General features: G+C 34.8%; 1 protein-coding gene across 2 annotated transcripts; it reads right to left on the reverse strand.

The window, feature by feature from the left end:
* Positions 1-812: 812 nt before the first annotated feature.
* LOC124633651 lies at positions 813-14,014 on the reverse strand. Of its 2 annotated transcripts, none has more exons than XM_047168941.1 (9): positions 13,648-14,014; positions 8,805-11,280; positions 8,329-8,587; positions 7,972-8,088; positions 7,589-7,719; positions 6,551-6,683; positions 6,169-6,306; positions 5,794-5,888; positions 813-5,058 (listed from the first exon to the last, which is right to left on the reverse strand). In XM_047168941.1, exons 1-9 carry the CDS (start codon positions 13,769-13,771, stop codon positions 4,977-4,979), a joined length of 3,555 nt encoding a protein of 1,184 aa, XP_047024897.1. In that variant the 5' UTR covers positions 13,772-14,014; the 3' UTR covers positions 813-4,976. The 2 variants fall into 2 exon arrangements, with proteins under 2 accessions (XP_047024897.1, XP_047024900.1); XM_047168944.1 differs by having other exon boundaries at positions 7,589-7,698; positions 13,648-14,013.
* Between the last annotated feature and the right edge of the window lie 2,195 nt (positions 14,015-16,209).

Genomic DNA, 16,209 nt, shown 5'->3' on the forward strand with positions numbered 1-16,209 from the left:
TGCGTGCGTAGTAGTATGACCAAAAAGTTATACCAAATAACTTATTTAGTAAATAACAATGCCTATACATGTTAAGTTAAAAATTCAGTGTATGTATTATGATTATAACATAATATTCTAATTAGGGTGTTTGAGGGTGTGCGTTAATTACGTTACATGTTGTATATTCAGGCGAATTTCAAGCATCAATCAAAAATAGTACCTACATGTACCTAGTACCTACTTTCTGATCCTACATCATAAACAGGTTTGTAACCTAACTGCTGCTTGACTAGGAAGCAAAGCTGTTTCAAATAAACAATTTTCAATCTACTACTATCCTACAATTCACAATGAACTAACATCGATCTTAATCTAGCCAATCAGAAATACAAAACGTTATAATTCAATTAGGCCTTTCCAATTACATAATTCGGATCGAACAATGTACCTAACCCACTCTTGCCTATTAGAACCCAAGGTTTTAAAATTGTAACTAAAAGTTAATAATTATCTATTCAGGCAGATAGGTGGACTAGTATAATTTAGTACTTGCATAATGACCTCGAAGTAGACTTATCTTATTCTTTTATATTTGATCTCCATTAACAAGAAATTCGATTTTAATCAGCCGACAAGAGTAGGTTTTTGTGGCATTTGGTAATGTTGAGTGTGTCAAGCATTGTGGCATGGTATTATTCAATTATAACTGATTTACCTATATGTATACCTACATTTGCACTTATGCTGCCCATCTACTTACTCAAAGATGTTAGGTATTAGTAAATGAAGTCTTTCTAATATTATGGAGAAATCAAATAAAACACCAATAATACACATAACAGATTTATTTGTCTTTTAATTGACAGACAGTTCACATCAAAATACACGTAAAGAGTGACTTACATACTAACATAGATTACAAATAGTCCTTGTTCAAAAAATGGCTTCAAAAACTAAAACTTCTAACAAAAATAACTAGTCAATATTTTATCATTTTCGTATATAACAAACAAAACAATAAATGTTATATTAACCGTAACCAAATAAAAATACCGTTTAAAAATTTACTTACACTGAAACTATGTTGTCTTTGAGATCTAGTCTTTAAATATCTAGTAACGCAAGTTTTGTTTGCTTTCGGAACCACTACATTCTCCAAGTCTAGTATAAAACTTTCAAATAGGGTCTTATTGTCTTCTCACAAATAGGAAAACATGACCCTGTAAGTCCTATCAACGAATAGGTACCACGCTAATAACATGAGTACCCAGCTTATATTAAATTTCGTTATAAAAATTAAATAGCAAATAAAAGGCAGAACTTTTTAATTAGCACCCTATAATTAGGCGAATTTCAAGCATCAATCAAAGATTTCAAATCGATTTTTAATCTCATTGACAGCGTTAAAATTGAGTGTAGCGTTAGCAAAATTTAATGCCACCACAATGAGTATATTGCCATTATTTATATTAAAAAGTTATGTTAGTTTGTGCGCGTTATTTCTAATAGGTTGTATGTTATTCATTACATGTATAAAAAATAAAACTTACGTATCTAAAGATGTTCCTATATTTTCATTTTTAATTGACCCAGTGTTGTTTTACTTTCAGGATTCGATGTCTTATTTTATATTATCAGAAGTACATAATATATGGCAACAGCAATATACTCGAGCGATCGTATCTTAATGGCACATTATGTACAAATTAAGCGATAAAGCTGACATTTATAATGTCGTTAAATTTTCAAATCTCTTAGGATTTTCTATGCAGCCCTTGAGCGCTTGTAAAAAACATTCTACAATTATCACACGATTCCGAAGCACCAACCCCAATGATTCTTATCACATTTTTTTATACATTAGCGCAAAAGACTTGGTACTTATGCTCGTCATTATATCTACGAGATAACAGTAACAATTTCAATCAAAACTGTCATTCTGTCTTTGGCATATCTAGTACAGAAAACACTTTCTCTTCTTCATGTTTTCACGAGACCAGCTGCGAATGAAACAATTAATTAAAAACTGCACTTGTACAAAACAATCGTAATAAACTATTTTAATCTATAATTACGAAACCCAGGATAATTATGAGCCTTTTAACCGACCTAGTAACTGTGCGAATATGAACTGCGTTTGATACGAATCCTTAAAATCAAATTCCTGAAAATTCCATCCGAATACAATAATTTACCTGACATTGGTATGCCCAATTAACGTTAATCAAATTACAACTCTTAAACTCGATTGCATTCCGCGTCACATTCTTATTCAGATTACTATTCAGGTCCGGACCAAACGCAATACAATAGACCTTAAACTAATTCACCCTAAGGGCTCTACACATTCATATAATAAAATGACAAATAGAAAAATCTAATTTGTCACAAACGACAAGAGGTGGGAATTCAAAAATACTACTGAGACAAGCCGAACCACTTGACAGTCAGTACAACATTGTATGTGTGACTTTTGGCAAAGCCTGCCAAGTGGGTCGCTTGCCTTAAAATCGAACTACAATTCTACGATTCTTGAATGGAATCGGCTGAACTTACTCGCATGAATCCTCATATAGAAACAGACTTACTGTTTTCATACGGCATTTCCGTACGAAATGCGATCAGCACCGTATAAGCGCGAATAAGTCCAACTATCTCTAATCCTACAGTAAATCCTTGAATTACACATCTAAAATTCTACTTTAAAATAACCTAATGTCCATAAATGGACGATCAAAGACAACATTTCAAATAATGGCCAAAAGCCCTACGATATGGAATACCTACTTAGTGATAAGCATAGACATCAAAATGTGAAAAAGGTACATTTACTCGCATTAAATATGTTTGTTCGTTTCAATGAATGGCATTGCCAACGGCCAAAATAGTAATTCGACGATCATAACTGTCAATAAATGTTCAAAAACGCCTGTTTAGTCCATCATATTATCAAAATGGTTGTAAGAATTTAGAGAGTGCGGCCAAAAAGCCAAATTCAATAATTTCATTAAAATAGACTTTCAGTCATATTTTGAAACAAAAAGAAAGATTAGATTCAAAAACTTTCAGCCTTTGTAGGTACTTTTTGATAAAGGCATCATCACAATCTAATATTTCTTAATTCCCTGAATTTTCAAAATACAAGATTTTACGATTTTTATTATCTGGTGCTCATTTGGCACAATTGTCATTGCTTTTTAGTTTTTTTTTCTTACAAAATACAAAAATGCCCATTGAGCTCACTACATAAGGTTCAACGTGCAAAATTGTCCGAATCACTTGAATACTAAAGTTACAATATTAATTTTAATATAAAGTGTTCTACAGACGAAAGTCAAAATTTTGCATCAGTAGAGCACAACAAAAGAAATACAACTCGTCTGTAGACCGCTTTAGGCGCATAAAACTATCTGAATAAGAATATTATGTACTCTGAGCTTAAAAAAAAAGTTTTGTACGTGAATATAATTAATGAGGTACGATATGAATGGAGATTGGAAAGTGGTCCACAAGATCAGAAATATTTGAGAAAAATACACATCTATAATGAATACACAACTAATATCTTCTAAGATTATAATAATGTAGGTCATAAATAAACGTAAATAATCTGATGAATTGTTTTCCGTATATTTACATAGAGAAATAATGTAGCTCTTTAGATGTAGATTAGATAGAATTTTCAATAAATAGGTACCCAGAGGATTTGTTTTTACTTGTAGATTTGGGGAGGGAATATAGAATAATTAAATATGATCGGACGGCTCATACAAAGACAAACGATATAGAGGTTTGCTAAACGAAACCAGGCATCGTTTTTTAACTTCAGGGGTAATACAAACTTTTTTAAAGTTACACCCTGTAACGATCACAGACATTAAACTTATAGTAGATAACATTATTAAATAACGGGTGTTTGAAGCTCGCTCATATAGGCATAATAAATCACGCGGGATTTTTGCTATGCAAAATCGCTAAAGCGTTCACTATCGCTTAGCAAATTATAAGTACTGAATATATCATAACTATGAGGACGAAAAGCCGATATTTTATAGGAGCATTCTTACAAGCAAAGTGCAAATTAACACATCCAAATAGGTATTTGCGTTTTAAACGTGCTTTACTGATACTAAAAAGCGTGATAACAGGGCGTCATATTGTTCAGTTTTACTAATATACAGGTACCTACATCGTGCAAAATCTAATTTCTCAAATTGTAGAAGTGATCAAAATTGGTCCGTATACAATTCCGGTAGAAAAATTAACAGGTTACGTATTGGTTTTAATATTTTTGGTAATACTTATGTGATAATAAAAACTAAAACTTATTTTTGAGCAAACATTTACAACTTAGACTAAGGTACGTTATGATATAATGGTAAATTTTGCGGACTCGCTTGCTTATCAAATTGAGATATATTGCCATAAAGTCTAAAGCCTAAACTGTTTTTATCCATGTAGTATGGTGATAGTTCGCAACTACTAAAACATCAAATAACATTTGTATCATATAGACAGCAATCAAAAACCTTCTACAAGTAACTAACACTACTGATTCAAAAAAAATGGCGCGTATTGACCGCCACAAAATTCCTAAGGAATCACACAAAGAATTAATAAGCCCACGCTATTGGCAGCGGAGACATTACAGGGAACCCGGGCAAAACAGGATAGTATATAACTTGTTCATAACGATATATGCCAGTTGTATCTAAATTAGCAAAAAAACTCGGGCAATCATATATAAATGTGGCATCGCCCATATTTCTTAGGACTTCGAAATCGTCGGGTTCCGGCCAAAAGATATGTTCTACGGTGACCCAAGAGTTGGTGTAGCCACGAAAGTAGAAGACGGCTGATCCGTATGTGACTAAAACGGGGTAAAATACAGGGCATTCCTTCCCTCGGATTAACATGAAAGCGCCATTGAAGACTAACAAGACACGACACGGTCTTCTAAAGAAAAACGTGTCACTGTCTTGGTTCCCCGTTCCCTAGGGAACTGATACCTGGTAAGTTAGCTTCGTGTCAGAGCTCACTTTAGCAGCGAGTAAGCCGGGATTCTTTAGCGAATACCTGCAAATTAAAAATAAAGGCTTGTATGTAGTAAGCAGTGTAATGCATGAATGTTTTAGCGTACAGCTCACGATAAACAAATGCTGCACTGCTAAGGCCCAAATTCATCGACAGCATAAAAGTCAGTTTCTTTAAAAAAAAACAACAGTTTAAATGAATTTTCACATTCAATTTTCAAAGTGAACATTTGTATTAAGAAAAGGGACGTTAATATTGTAGATGAATTTGGGCTTAGATATGTCAGTCATTTGATGTCTTACGCAAGGGCAACAGTTTTTTTTACTGTTACTGTTGGTGGCTGTAAAAATATTTAGGGGCAAAGTTATTTAATGTGAGCCGTGTGGACATTATGTAGAGATGTATGTACGAGAATATTATAATGGCATTATGTGGTCAAACATTCATAGACAAATAGAAATGCCATGAAAGCTCAGCAGTTGCAAACATAGAAAGCCTGGTTACTAGCTGTAAAAAGTAATCATAAATTTTGCTCGAACAATGCGACAAAAGCCACTTAATTGTTACATAAGTATCTATTTATTTCATGTCGGTTTTACTCAGCAGTTAAATCTATCTCACATTCCTATTCCACAACAAAAGTTACTTTTTTATAAAATATATTAATTTTAACATAAGACGGGTCACTTTATATAAAGGCTCCATAGTACTTTTATACTAATTTTGACTTCGACTTTTGAATAAATGAATACAATTTTACTGAGGTTTTTCACTTACCCAAGACCGCGTTCCTTTAAGCGGCGTATTGTAGCTGGTTTGATACGAGCTCGCCCCTGGCTGTGGCTTCCTCGGCCGGTGATGAAGAATAGCACCTTAAACGATTAACATTAAGGTTCAAATCTCAACTTCAGCTTTGAATGTTGAATCCATAATTGATTGTGACATTAATGCGAGTTACTTTATGTCATTCGCGGTTACACTCGCTTCCCAAGAGACCTACTTCCCGTACTAGGGATACAAAAACAGCCTATGGCACTGACAAATAATGTAGATTTATATTGGAAAAAGAATTTTCAGAAAAAGAAATATTAATCTAGTAAAATATATGTAAAATAAATGAATACATCAAAAAACTGGAAAACAAATACTAACCTGATTGCGACGATTGCCTTCTTCTCGAAGCTTCGATATATGAGTGTCGATGAAAACATCCAACGACTCCTTGGCTTCTTTCACGCGCAAGAAATGTAGGTCAATGGTAGTGGAGTCAGGATTATTCGTTGCATGGTACTGAAAAATTTTAATAAAAAATAGTTTTATTTCAGATGAAAAGTATTTTACATGGCATTTTTTTCTACATTAGACCCTTCTTCGAATCACATAGAAAGTGTTTACCAATTCATAAACGATGAGCCGTTTAAAATGTTATCGATTTTTCCTAATTTAAAAGACAATGTCGAGACGAAAAAATATATAAATTTAAATAAAATTAATTGATTTTACTGATCTATTTAAAAGGTTAAACTACACTTACTTGCATGAGGGCAGCAACAGCCAAACCATTGGCATATTCATATTTCTGCTTGTGAAAGTTAGCTAGCTCCGAATAGTAGTTGGCAACTTGAGTCATACCGCGACGAATGCAATCTTGAGCTTTCTGGTAGTTTCTGTAAAATAAATACAAATGATGAGAATATTTACTAAAATTGTGAAGAAGAAAAATAAAGAAAAAACTTGGTAATAAATATATTTATGAATTAAAACAAGAATTTTTGGTAACATATCAATATGCTAAATACCGCTAAACGCGTTAGCATTTTTTATAGAATATAAAACAGGTACCATCCCGGCGTTCTCAAAATAGATTTTATACTTTTTTACGTTCGTTTATTAGTATCCAATTAGTAAAAAATATTTTATATCCACTTAAGATAACAAGCAAATGCGAATTGGTATTATCATAATGTAATTTTCGCATTCAGTGTCAAATTATCACCGTACTACGCAATATAATTATGATAGGTATCAACAATTTGTTTGTTGTGCTATCAAAAACAGGCTGGTACAAGTTTCATCGATTAATCTATTTCTTAATCGGGAAAAATATTGCAACATTTACTTTTCCAATGCTAATCTGATTTTAAAACCTCTAAATTCAATTCCATTCATTGATAACTGATTCGATACTATAAAATAATCCATTAAAGATATGAACTGTCATCGATATCATTTTTTAGCTAAAGTAATGTCATCTTCCGAGCCATTTCCCAACTATGTTGGGGTCGGCTACCCTAACCGTATGAGGCTGAGTACCAATGTTTTACAAGGGGCTACTGCCTATCTGACCTCCTCAACCCAGTTGCCCGGGCAACCAAATACCCCCTGGCAAGCCTGGTTGCCAGACTTACTGGCTTTTGACTACCCGTAACAACTGCCAAAGATGTTCAATGACAGACAGGGGCCGGGATCTACAGATTAATGTGCCCTCCGAAACACATTGATGTCCAATATATACTTAGAAACTGTTTACAATATAGCTAAAGCGTGTAATAGGATTTTAAGGATAACATACAGATTCCGTCGAGCCAGATGATTGTCGGCCTCTTCGCGATAAGCGTCTATGGTCGCCATATCCACTTTCTGGTCCTTCTGCAGCAATGGCCATTCTGCCTCCGATAGTTCCTGCAAGAAATCAATTTCGTCCTAAACCCTATGTGTATTAAATTCATTTTAGAATGGCATAAAAATAAAGTTGTAAAATAAAAGAAACTATATGTAATGTATATGTATGGGCTTAAAGTCCATAATAATTTGCACGTAACATTCAATATGATAATGATGACTCAGTACAATTTGAAGATAAAAATTGTATTTTTAAACGAGTCAGAGAATTATCAGTTAACGTTAGTCGTTAATGACTTGAAAAAAAAAAACAATTAAAAAGTCATAATTTACCTTCTTTTGCTCTTGAAGTATCTTGTCCTTGACTTTCATTTCTTCGTTTACAACGAATTTGTTGACTCCATTTTCTTGTTCCAGTACATCATTGCGACCGGTGGACATAAGCAGGGACTGCAAAGAAGATTTGAAGACCAACCATAAGAAACAAAGTTTATATCAGGAAGACAAAGTAAATATTGTTAAAACTTTTGTTACCAATATTGCTAACAATGCTACGTATAATAGTAATGTGTTTGTTTACTTGTAACATTTTCACAGTATAATTGGTAAACCGATTACAATTACATTTGTCATGGAGATACATGGAGACGATTAAACTATGGAAACAAAACTCATTTTAAATGTAATTACCTCAACAGTAGCATTGAAATTATTATCATGAGCCATCAGCAACTCCGTAAGGGTATCTTTATCAACATCAGGGAACAAATTGTAAAGCTTGTCCCTTGTCATCTTGGCGGCCAAGTCTGTTGGCATATTATTACGCCATTCTGCTACGTCTTTCTGGTAAATGGCAAGTGCCATATCCATGTCCATAATCTCTTTGAAGTCTGGAACCTCCGGCTCTTTGCCCGCGAGAGACAATTCGGCCTCCTTCATTGCGATTTGTCTGAAATGAAGCAAGTAAGACGGTAAGGAACCAACTTGAACTTAAAGATACTTATTGCATTTTGTGTTAGACCGAAATAGATAAAAGTTACTTAGCAAGGTCTTTAGATAAAGCGATTCCGTCACTGTTAATTTGATGTAGGGTGACAAGGATAAGTTTAAAGCTTGCTCGTGCTAAGTAACTTCTATGTATCTCGGCATCACAGTACGATGCTTACCTCGCGAACTCTTCGTCTTGTTGCATCATAGCCGCGGCACGATTGGCGTGCTCGTCGAGCTGAAACGTCAATGATTCCATCCATAACGCATTGATTTCATTCAATAATGATAGCGGGATGCTAACCCTAGGCACAATATAGTCTGGGTATTGCATGTCTTTCCTGCCAAACCTCTCGTCTAACTCAGCTATTAAAGCGCTCCCCAAATCAACATTAACTATTACGTCTTCGTCATTATCGCTAACACTAGAGACATCCTCGTCATCACTTATGTCTAAGCTAAGGTCATTTTTTAATGTAAAGTCTGAGGCGCCAGCTGACATGCCCGAAGGTCCAGCTTCAGCGTCGTCAACATCTGGCTCTCCACGACGGAATCTGCGTATCTTGAGGCAATGTTTCGAATAATGATTGTCAGCAATCACTACATTCTGTTCAATTTGTCGTTTTATTTGAATAGTTTCGTCCGACATTGCGACTTCACGTTTCTTTTTCTGTGATTGAGACACGTTCGTTGAAACAGGAACTTTATCTTCTATTGGTTCACTTTTTAGTTCGTCTGGTGTGGACAAATCAGGTATAATACTGTAATTAGCCAAACACGAACATTGCTCAAAACTTTCTTCTTCTGGATCTGATTGCTCTTCTTCTTCAACAGTTTTAAACTGATTATTGTTCATTCCATCAAGCACAATTTCTACACTCCAATTAACATCACCGCAACATTTATCGAAAATATCCCGTAGATCCGAACGTGCAATGTTCTTGAATAGCTTTCTAAAAGCTATGAAATGTTTTTCTTCATGAGGACACCTATAAGCATTTGTGATGAAACCTTCATTAGTCATGCTGCTTTTATCGAGCATCCTTTTCTGTGGGATCTTTTCACGATCGAATGAAATATGAAATAGATTAATATTACGAGGCGTAGCAGAAATAACTTTGAATGAGCTGTTAACATTTGTGTCTCCAATTTCCATACATGTGCTGCTAGACATTGTTTCAACTGGAACTTTTTGGTTTGCATTTGAACTAGACTGTTCGGATGCATCAGCCCATGGAGGCATAAACATTGATATTTTACTCCAGTCTTGACAATCAGTTACGTTCTGCATCAAAGATTCCGCTGAGTCAAATGATGGTGTTACAGGGGGTGACGAGTTAAGCTTTCTTTGTGGCTTAGCCTGGGTCACTGAAGTGGTAATAGTAGTGCTCAATTTTGGTTCAGAAGTAACAGCTGCGTTTGTAGACCTTTTCAGTGGAGCTGCAGAAGCCGCACCTTGATCGTCAGTATCCCAATTATCACCATTCTCCCATTCTTTTTCCACTTTTTCTATTTCTTCCAGTTTTTTCTGTGCTTCCATGTATAATTTTATTTTTTTCTGTTCCTCATTTGATAAATCATCTTCATGTTCAATTTCAACAGCATCACTTTTTGGTTCCTTGACATCCACAAGTGGCTTTAGACATGGAGTATTGTCATCATGCTTTTCTGGACTATTGTCGGTTCTCGGTTGCTGTGTCTGAACGTTTATTGTTGACGGGGAGGAGCGAAATAAATCAGTATTCGCCACTATGTTAGTGGTAGTCGCTCGTGTAGGTCTATCTTGTACACGAGCATTTGGTTTAGGCGGAGGTGACTCTTCTTTCGGAATTGGAGGTATCAACCTTTTTACGGGAGGATTCATGCCGGCAGGATAAGACAGTCCATACGACTTTCTTAAAATATCTCCAGTCAAACCATCGCGGTAGTTTTCTAGCATGCGTTTAATGTTCACCAAAGGCACATTGTGCATATTTCTTTTAACAAGCTGATGGGCTTTCTTAGCCCATGGCGTGTTAGGCTCTACAACTTCAATTATGTACCCGTTCGACACACCTTCTCTTAAGTAAGGCTCCATTTCCCATAATTCAACATTGGTATTGTCAATGATGACTGGGCTTAATCCACTTCTCAATGCACTTTTAGCTCTGTTATGATTCCATGAGTGTGCCTCGGAGAGTCTGTATTTATCATACTGGTATTGTCCTCTGACCATAAAATAGTCATCAGTAGACAAAATGTATGTTTTATAGTGGTTTGGACTTGGTCCAAACATCATATTTATGATTTGTCGGGCCAAATGTGACTTTCCACTACCAGGCACACCTCTCATCAGAATCAATATTCTGTTGCCTTGATTGTGATGAACTAGAATTTCCTTGATTTGATTTGTCCAGAGGCTATCATTATGTTGGACTGGTTTTTGAACGATTTTTGGTATAGCACCAGTGGCCTGGGCAGGTTGTGAAGCTGAAGCCGCATATGAAACTGAAGGTTGAATGGGATTTGCGGGTTGTGATTGTGGTTGCGTTACTATTGGATTCAATAGAGATACTGTGTGCGCTGGTAGCATTTCGGTAGATGATGGCTGTTCTTCTTCACAAATTATATTGCCATCATTTGTCATATTCATGATCGCATCCACAGATAGGTTCACTGGCAAAGAGGATAAAAAAAATCAAATTAAAAACATAAATAAACTGTTGTAGAAAACAAACTGTTGGATAGCTTATTTTAAAACTATCACAGCTTTTGCTAACTACTACTACCTAAACTAATAATGTCTATTAAAGTTGTGTAGTTAGTCTCACAATAGTTACATTTATTAGCACTTATTAAACAACACTTGATAGCAGCTGTTATGAAAAGAAGTGAAAACAAACTAGGGTCATTTATAAATCATTACTTGAAACAATATGGCTAAGGGGATTCCCCAGAATTAACAAAAAATATGTTCAGGGAGTTTTCGTAGTTGTGCGCGTGAGGGCTTATCAATGTGGTTATGTTTTTTTTTTTCATTGTTATAATATGTCATTATATTTTCATTAACAAAATATTAAAATAGGCAATAGTTACCGATACTTGATCAACTGAATAATCACTTAAATTATAGCAATAGTTCAATGTATTAGAATTTCTTTCATTTATTTATTTTTGAACATATTAGAATAAGTATGACAAGAATGAGGATGGCATAATAATACTTTAATTGTAGGATGTTCATGATATAAATCCATTTCTTAGAATGTGAAGGTTCAGTCCATTATACTATACATATGTATATGATTTGAAATCTTATAATTTATGTTCCCTGCTTACAGAACAGTAAGTTCTATTCTTTTAGTACGAATTACCAAATAATTGTCAGATTTATTATGTTGTAGCCCATCATTTAATGTTGCACCGCTGGTAAACATAAAGTGGTATTTTGTGTAGTTTCTTAGGTATCTACACCAACAACATAGGTTATTATGACGAAGGGCTTTTGTAAATAAGGATTTTTTGATCACTAACTAAATCAATCTCAGTGGCGTGCACTTGGAGAGGCCTATGTCCAGCAGTGATGATGAATGATGATTGAATGATCACTAACTACCTACCCCGGTTTCACACAGATAAGAATAATAAATTAATGACAAACCTGAACAATCTATTTTAAAAATGTTAGACAAACCTAGTCCCAACTAATGAAAACACAATAATAGAATTATCTAATTTAATGCAGTCGCTTAGAAATTATAGCCATAAATACATTACACATTTCTATAGATTTAAGTAATTAAGCTAATTCAAGGCAAAAATTAATGATTAAGTCTGTTTATTAATACCCTATTGGGTTCTAAATTGGCTCATTTGTAATTAGCAGCAGCAGTCAACATAATTATAGCAATTAGTCTCACATACTTTTTAATTTTAAAACTTTCTAAATGCATACTCAAATTAATATTAGTACAAGTGCAACTTGCTAGATGTTTTGAAAGAGCTTTATGCCAAGACTTATCTGAAATTAAAAAAATTACTTTGACTGTGAATTTATAAAATGCTTGCTGAATTATGAACTAAATCTAGTCAATATATTTACATAAATACGTACATACTTACTAAAAGATTACATAGTATATTCATAGTGCGCTAAGCAAATAATAATAATGCAAATAAAACCACTGGACTTGAAAAGAATATCTGATAAGCACCAAGTAAACCACAAAATGATACAGTATTAGAATTCAATAGCTATTGTAAGTTCACTGTGAAAGAGTTGTATTATAAGAACCGGGCTATTGATTACAGCACGCAAGGTCTCTTTCAGACTAAACAAAGCAGCCCTTCAAACTCATCTTTTATGTACAGGTATTGATGCAGTTATAAATAAGTATTTGAACAAAGAGGAGCCCAGACAGAGGGGAGAGGTGGAGGGCAAGGTGCAAGGGGGATGCTGCCCTTCACAGCTCCCCGTCACAATCCCTGCCCGCCCGGGCTGCAGCAAATACTTGTTGTCAAACACACCAAATCAATAACATGATAAAATTGCTTGTTATACTTATAGAATGGTCCACATGTTGAATCAAGAATTGTTTATCAACTCTTAAAACCATAACAAACATCTTTACAACTTTTGTTTGATAACAACCCAACATGTCAACAAACCACACTGTTGTTATTACAACTTAACACTGAACTTGAATTTTACCATGTTACTAATGGCATTATGTTATACCTGTGCCGCCAACATGACGAGTGTCCTGCCTCCGAGGCCCCTGGAGATGGACTGAACTCCCACCCTATGAATATGGATTTTACGAAAAGTGCATCTAGGTTTGTCATCCTTGTTCCGCATATTAGCATCCTGTAACGACCTACCTACCTACATGCAGCATAGGTACCATTTATTGACCGATAACATCGAAACTGCGTTTCGAGTGCCTCGATAATTTACTACGCCGCGCAGCCAATCGGAGGTCTCGAGGTACTCAGCTGCATTTCGCCATAACTTTACACAATAAAAGTTGGTTTTCTACTTACAATCACCCTCGCAGCTCTCAACAACAGCTGAAATTACATCTTTACTCATCACATTGCCGAACATGTTCATTAGATTATCGATAACATCAGAAAAGTTATTTTCATCATCTCCGCAGGGCTCCATGGTTGCACCGATAAAACCACAAAGATATTGTAACTTAAAACCAATCCTCTCTATAACACTTTTGTTGAAACTATCTTCTCCTTCACAATTTTGTGTTATTATAATAAAATACAAACGAAATACATCATTACACAGAGACGGAACGGGGAACTTCGAACTGAACGAATAATTCAATGAAATCGCATCACTTGAGCCAACGTGAGAGTGAAGCGAGCCAATGACGTGCGTGCGGAACAGTGCGGAACTGTCGGAACTCGCGGAACTTGACAGTTAATAAACCACAAAGAAAAAGAATGAACGAAATACAACATGAATACAACCAATAGCATGAAAGCTGATAGTGTTATAAATAAAAAGGAACAAAGGAACGCGCAAGGTAGAAAACCTACAAGACGTCAACAAACTACAATGCCTCCTATCGAAACAGGGAAATCCAGAAATACGAAGTAGACATGGGTAGTTCACGAACGATTGAAGGAAATGGACTACTTCACTTCCGAAAATAAACGTATCATTCCTTCACTACTCCTTCGAATGTGTCTCTACTTCATTTAGTTCACTAGTTCAGGATCCTTCCATAGATCGGATCGGCTACATATTTCGATTTTTAAATACGCCAACCTAAACTAAAATATATCTAAATTACTTTAAAGCTACATAATTTTCTGTTTATTAATATTTTCACGGTTGATAGTCCTAAGCCTGTATAAAGTATGAAGGAAAATCGAGATATCGAGATAAAAAATCAAGTGATTCATTCGTTGATACTTATCCCTCACACTACAGATTGACTCATTTTGATTTAGTGAACTAAATGAGTAGACTACGATTATGATTCCTAACTAAGAGGTGGGAGCTGGGTGACTCATTGACTCGTTCAGATTTGGTGAACTAAATGAAGTACTGAAGTAAATGAGTGGACTACTTCGTTGAGCGAAAAGAACTACTTCATTCATTTCTTTTCAATGACATATTTTGCGCATGTCTAATACGAAGGGTTGCCGCATTTCTTTAGTACATTTGCACTAAAAATTGTTGCTGACTGATAGCGTAATACAACTACAGTGGGAAAGATAGTTTTAATTTCCTTTTTTTAATTATTTGTAATTTTTTTGTTTTACTTAGTTTAAGCTTGTATATATTATTACTGTAAAGATCGAACAATAAATAAGCATTAAATATTAATGTATACTTTCTTTCTATTAAAATAACTGCACTTTGTATGGAGACAGGTGAGACTTTACTACGTTTACACTTCGTGTGCATAGGCAAATCTAAAAGTTTACCCATATTATAGGAGCTTATTGCTAAATATTCATTAATTAGGGTGTAGTGACGACCCTTTGCAGTATTTTTTCAGTTTTATTTTATTCAGTAATTGCTATTACGAAATTAGCAAAGCCTAAAAAATCATCATAATCAATCATAATGTGATATGGATGTTTTTATATAAATCGACTTGCTTATAAATTGGGTCATTCACAGTTCATTGGCAACATCGTTTTTATTTTGAAATGGCAACATTTGGATAGGGATTAATTTGACCATAGATTACTTTTAAGTCCAAATAATGTACATTATTTTCCCGGATTTTCGGGGAATTCAGGGTTAGAGAGAGAGAGGAGAGTATGGGGATTGATAAAAAACACACACTTAACCCGGACAATCCAAACCATACTGAGATCTGGCTGAAAGAAGATGGATCAAAATTGCCCCACGTCCTATAACAATGTGACGTATCTCAAAAAAAAGATAAAAATCTTTAAAAAAATATGGCATACTCTCTAATTTATTTTTTTTACACCTTCATAGGAAAAAAAAGGTTTAAAAATTGTTCAGGCGCCGTTATGAAAACATCGTTCATAGGACTATTTATGGACTATTTTACTAAATTATTTTTTTGTTTGATAGGGTATACCTCACAAGTGGTCCCATAATCGTCAGGTCAGGATCTGATGATGGAAACCCTGAGAAATCCAGGGCAACTTTTGAAAGTTGTAGCCATGCGCAGGATAAAAACTTGACTATAAGGTGTATGTCTTATAACACTATGCAACAGTGTAGATTTGGAGCTGACCTGACGATGGAGACGAAAGAAGGTCGAGGGAACTCGACAACCGAATATGTAAACTACCTCGTGTTTGTGCTTATATTGTTTTTATTGAGTAGACCTTTGCAACAGTGAAGGTTTGAAGCTGATTTGATGATGGAGACCAGATAAGGGCGAGGGAACTTGACAGCTGAATATGTGAACTACCTCGTGTTTGCGCTTATATTATTCGTATTGATGAGAACTTTCCACTTATGCGGATAGTGACAATTGTGCTTGTCACTGAAAATCCAAAAAAAAAACTTTTTACAATAAAATAAAACCGACTCCCAAAATCACTGAAAAGTAAAAAAAAAAAACTATTCTTAGGAGCATCGGCCTAGAAGTC

The sequence above is a fragment of the Helicoverpa zea genome, chromosome 10 (genome assembly GCF_022581195.2).
Source record: "Helicoverpa zea isolate HzStark_Cry1AcR chromosome 10, ilHelZeax1.1, whole genome shotgun sequence".
NCBI classification, from domain to species: domain Eukaryota; kingdom Metazoa; phylum Arthropoda; class Insecta; order Lepidoptera; family Noctuidae; genus Helicoverpa; species Helicoverpa zea.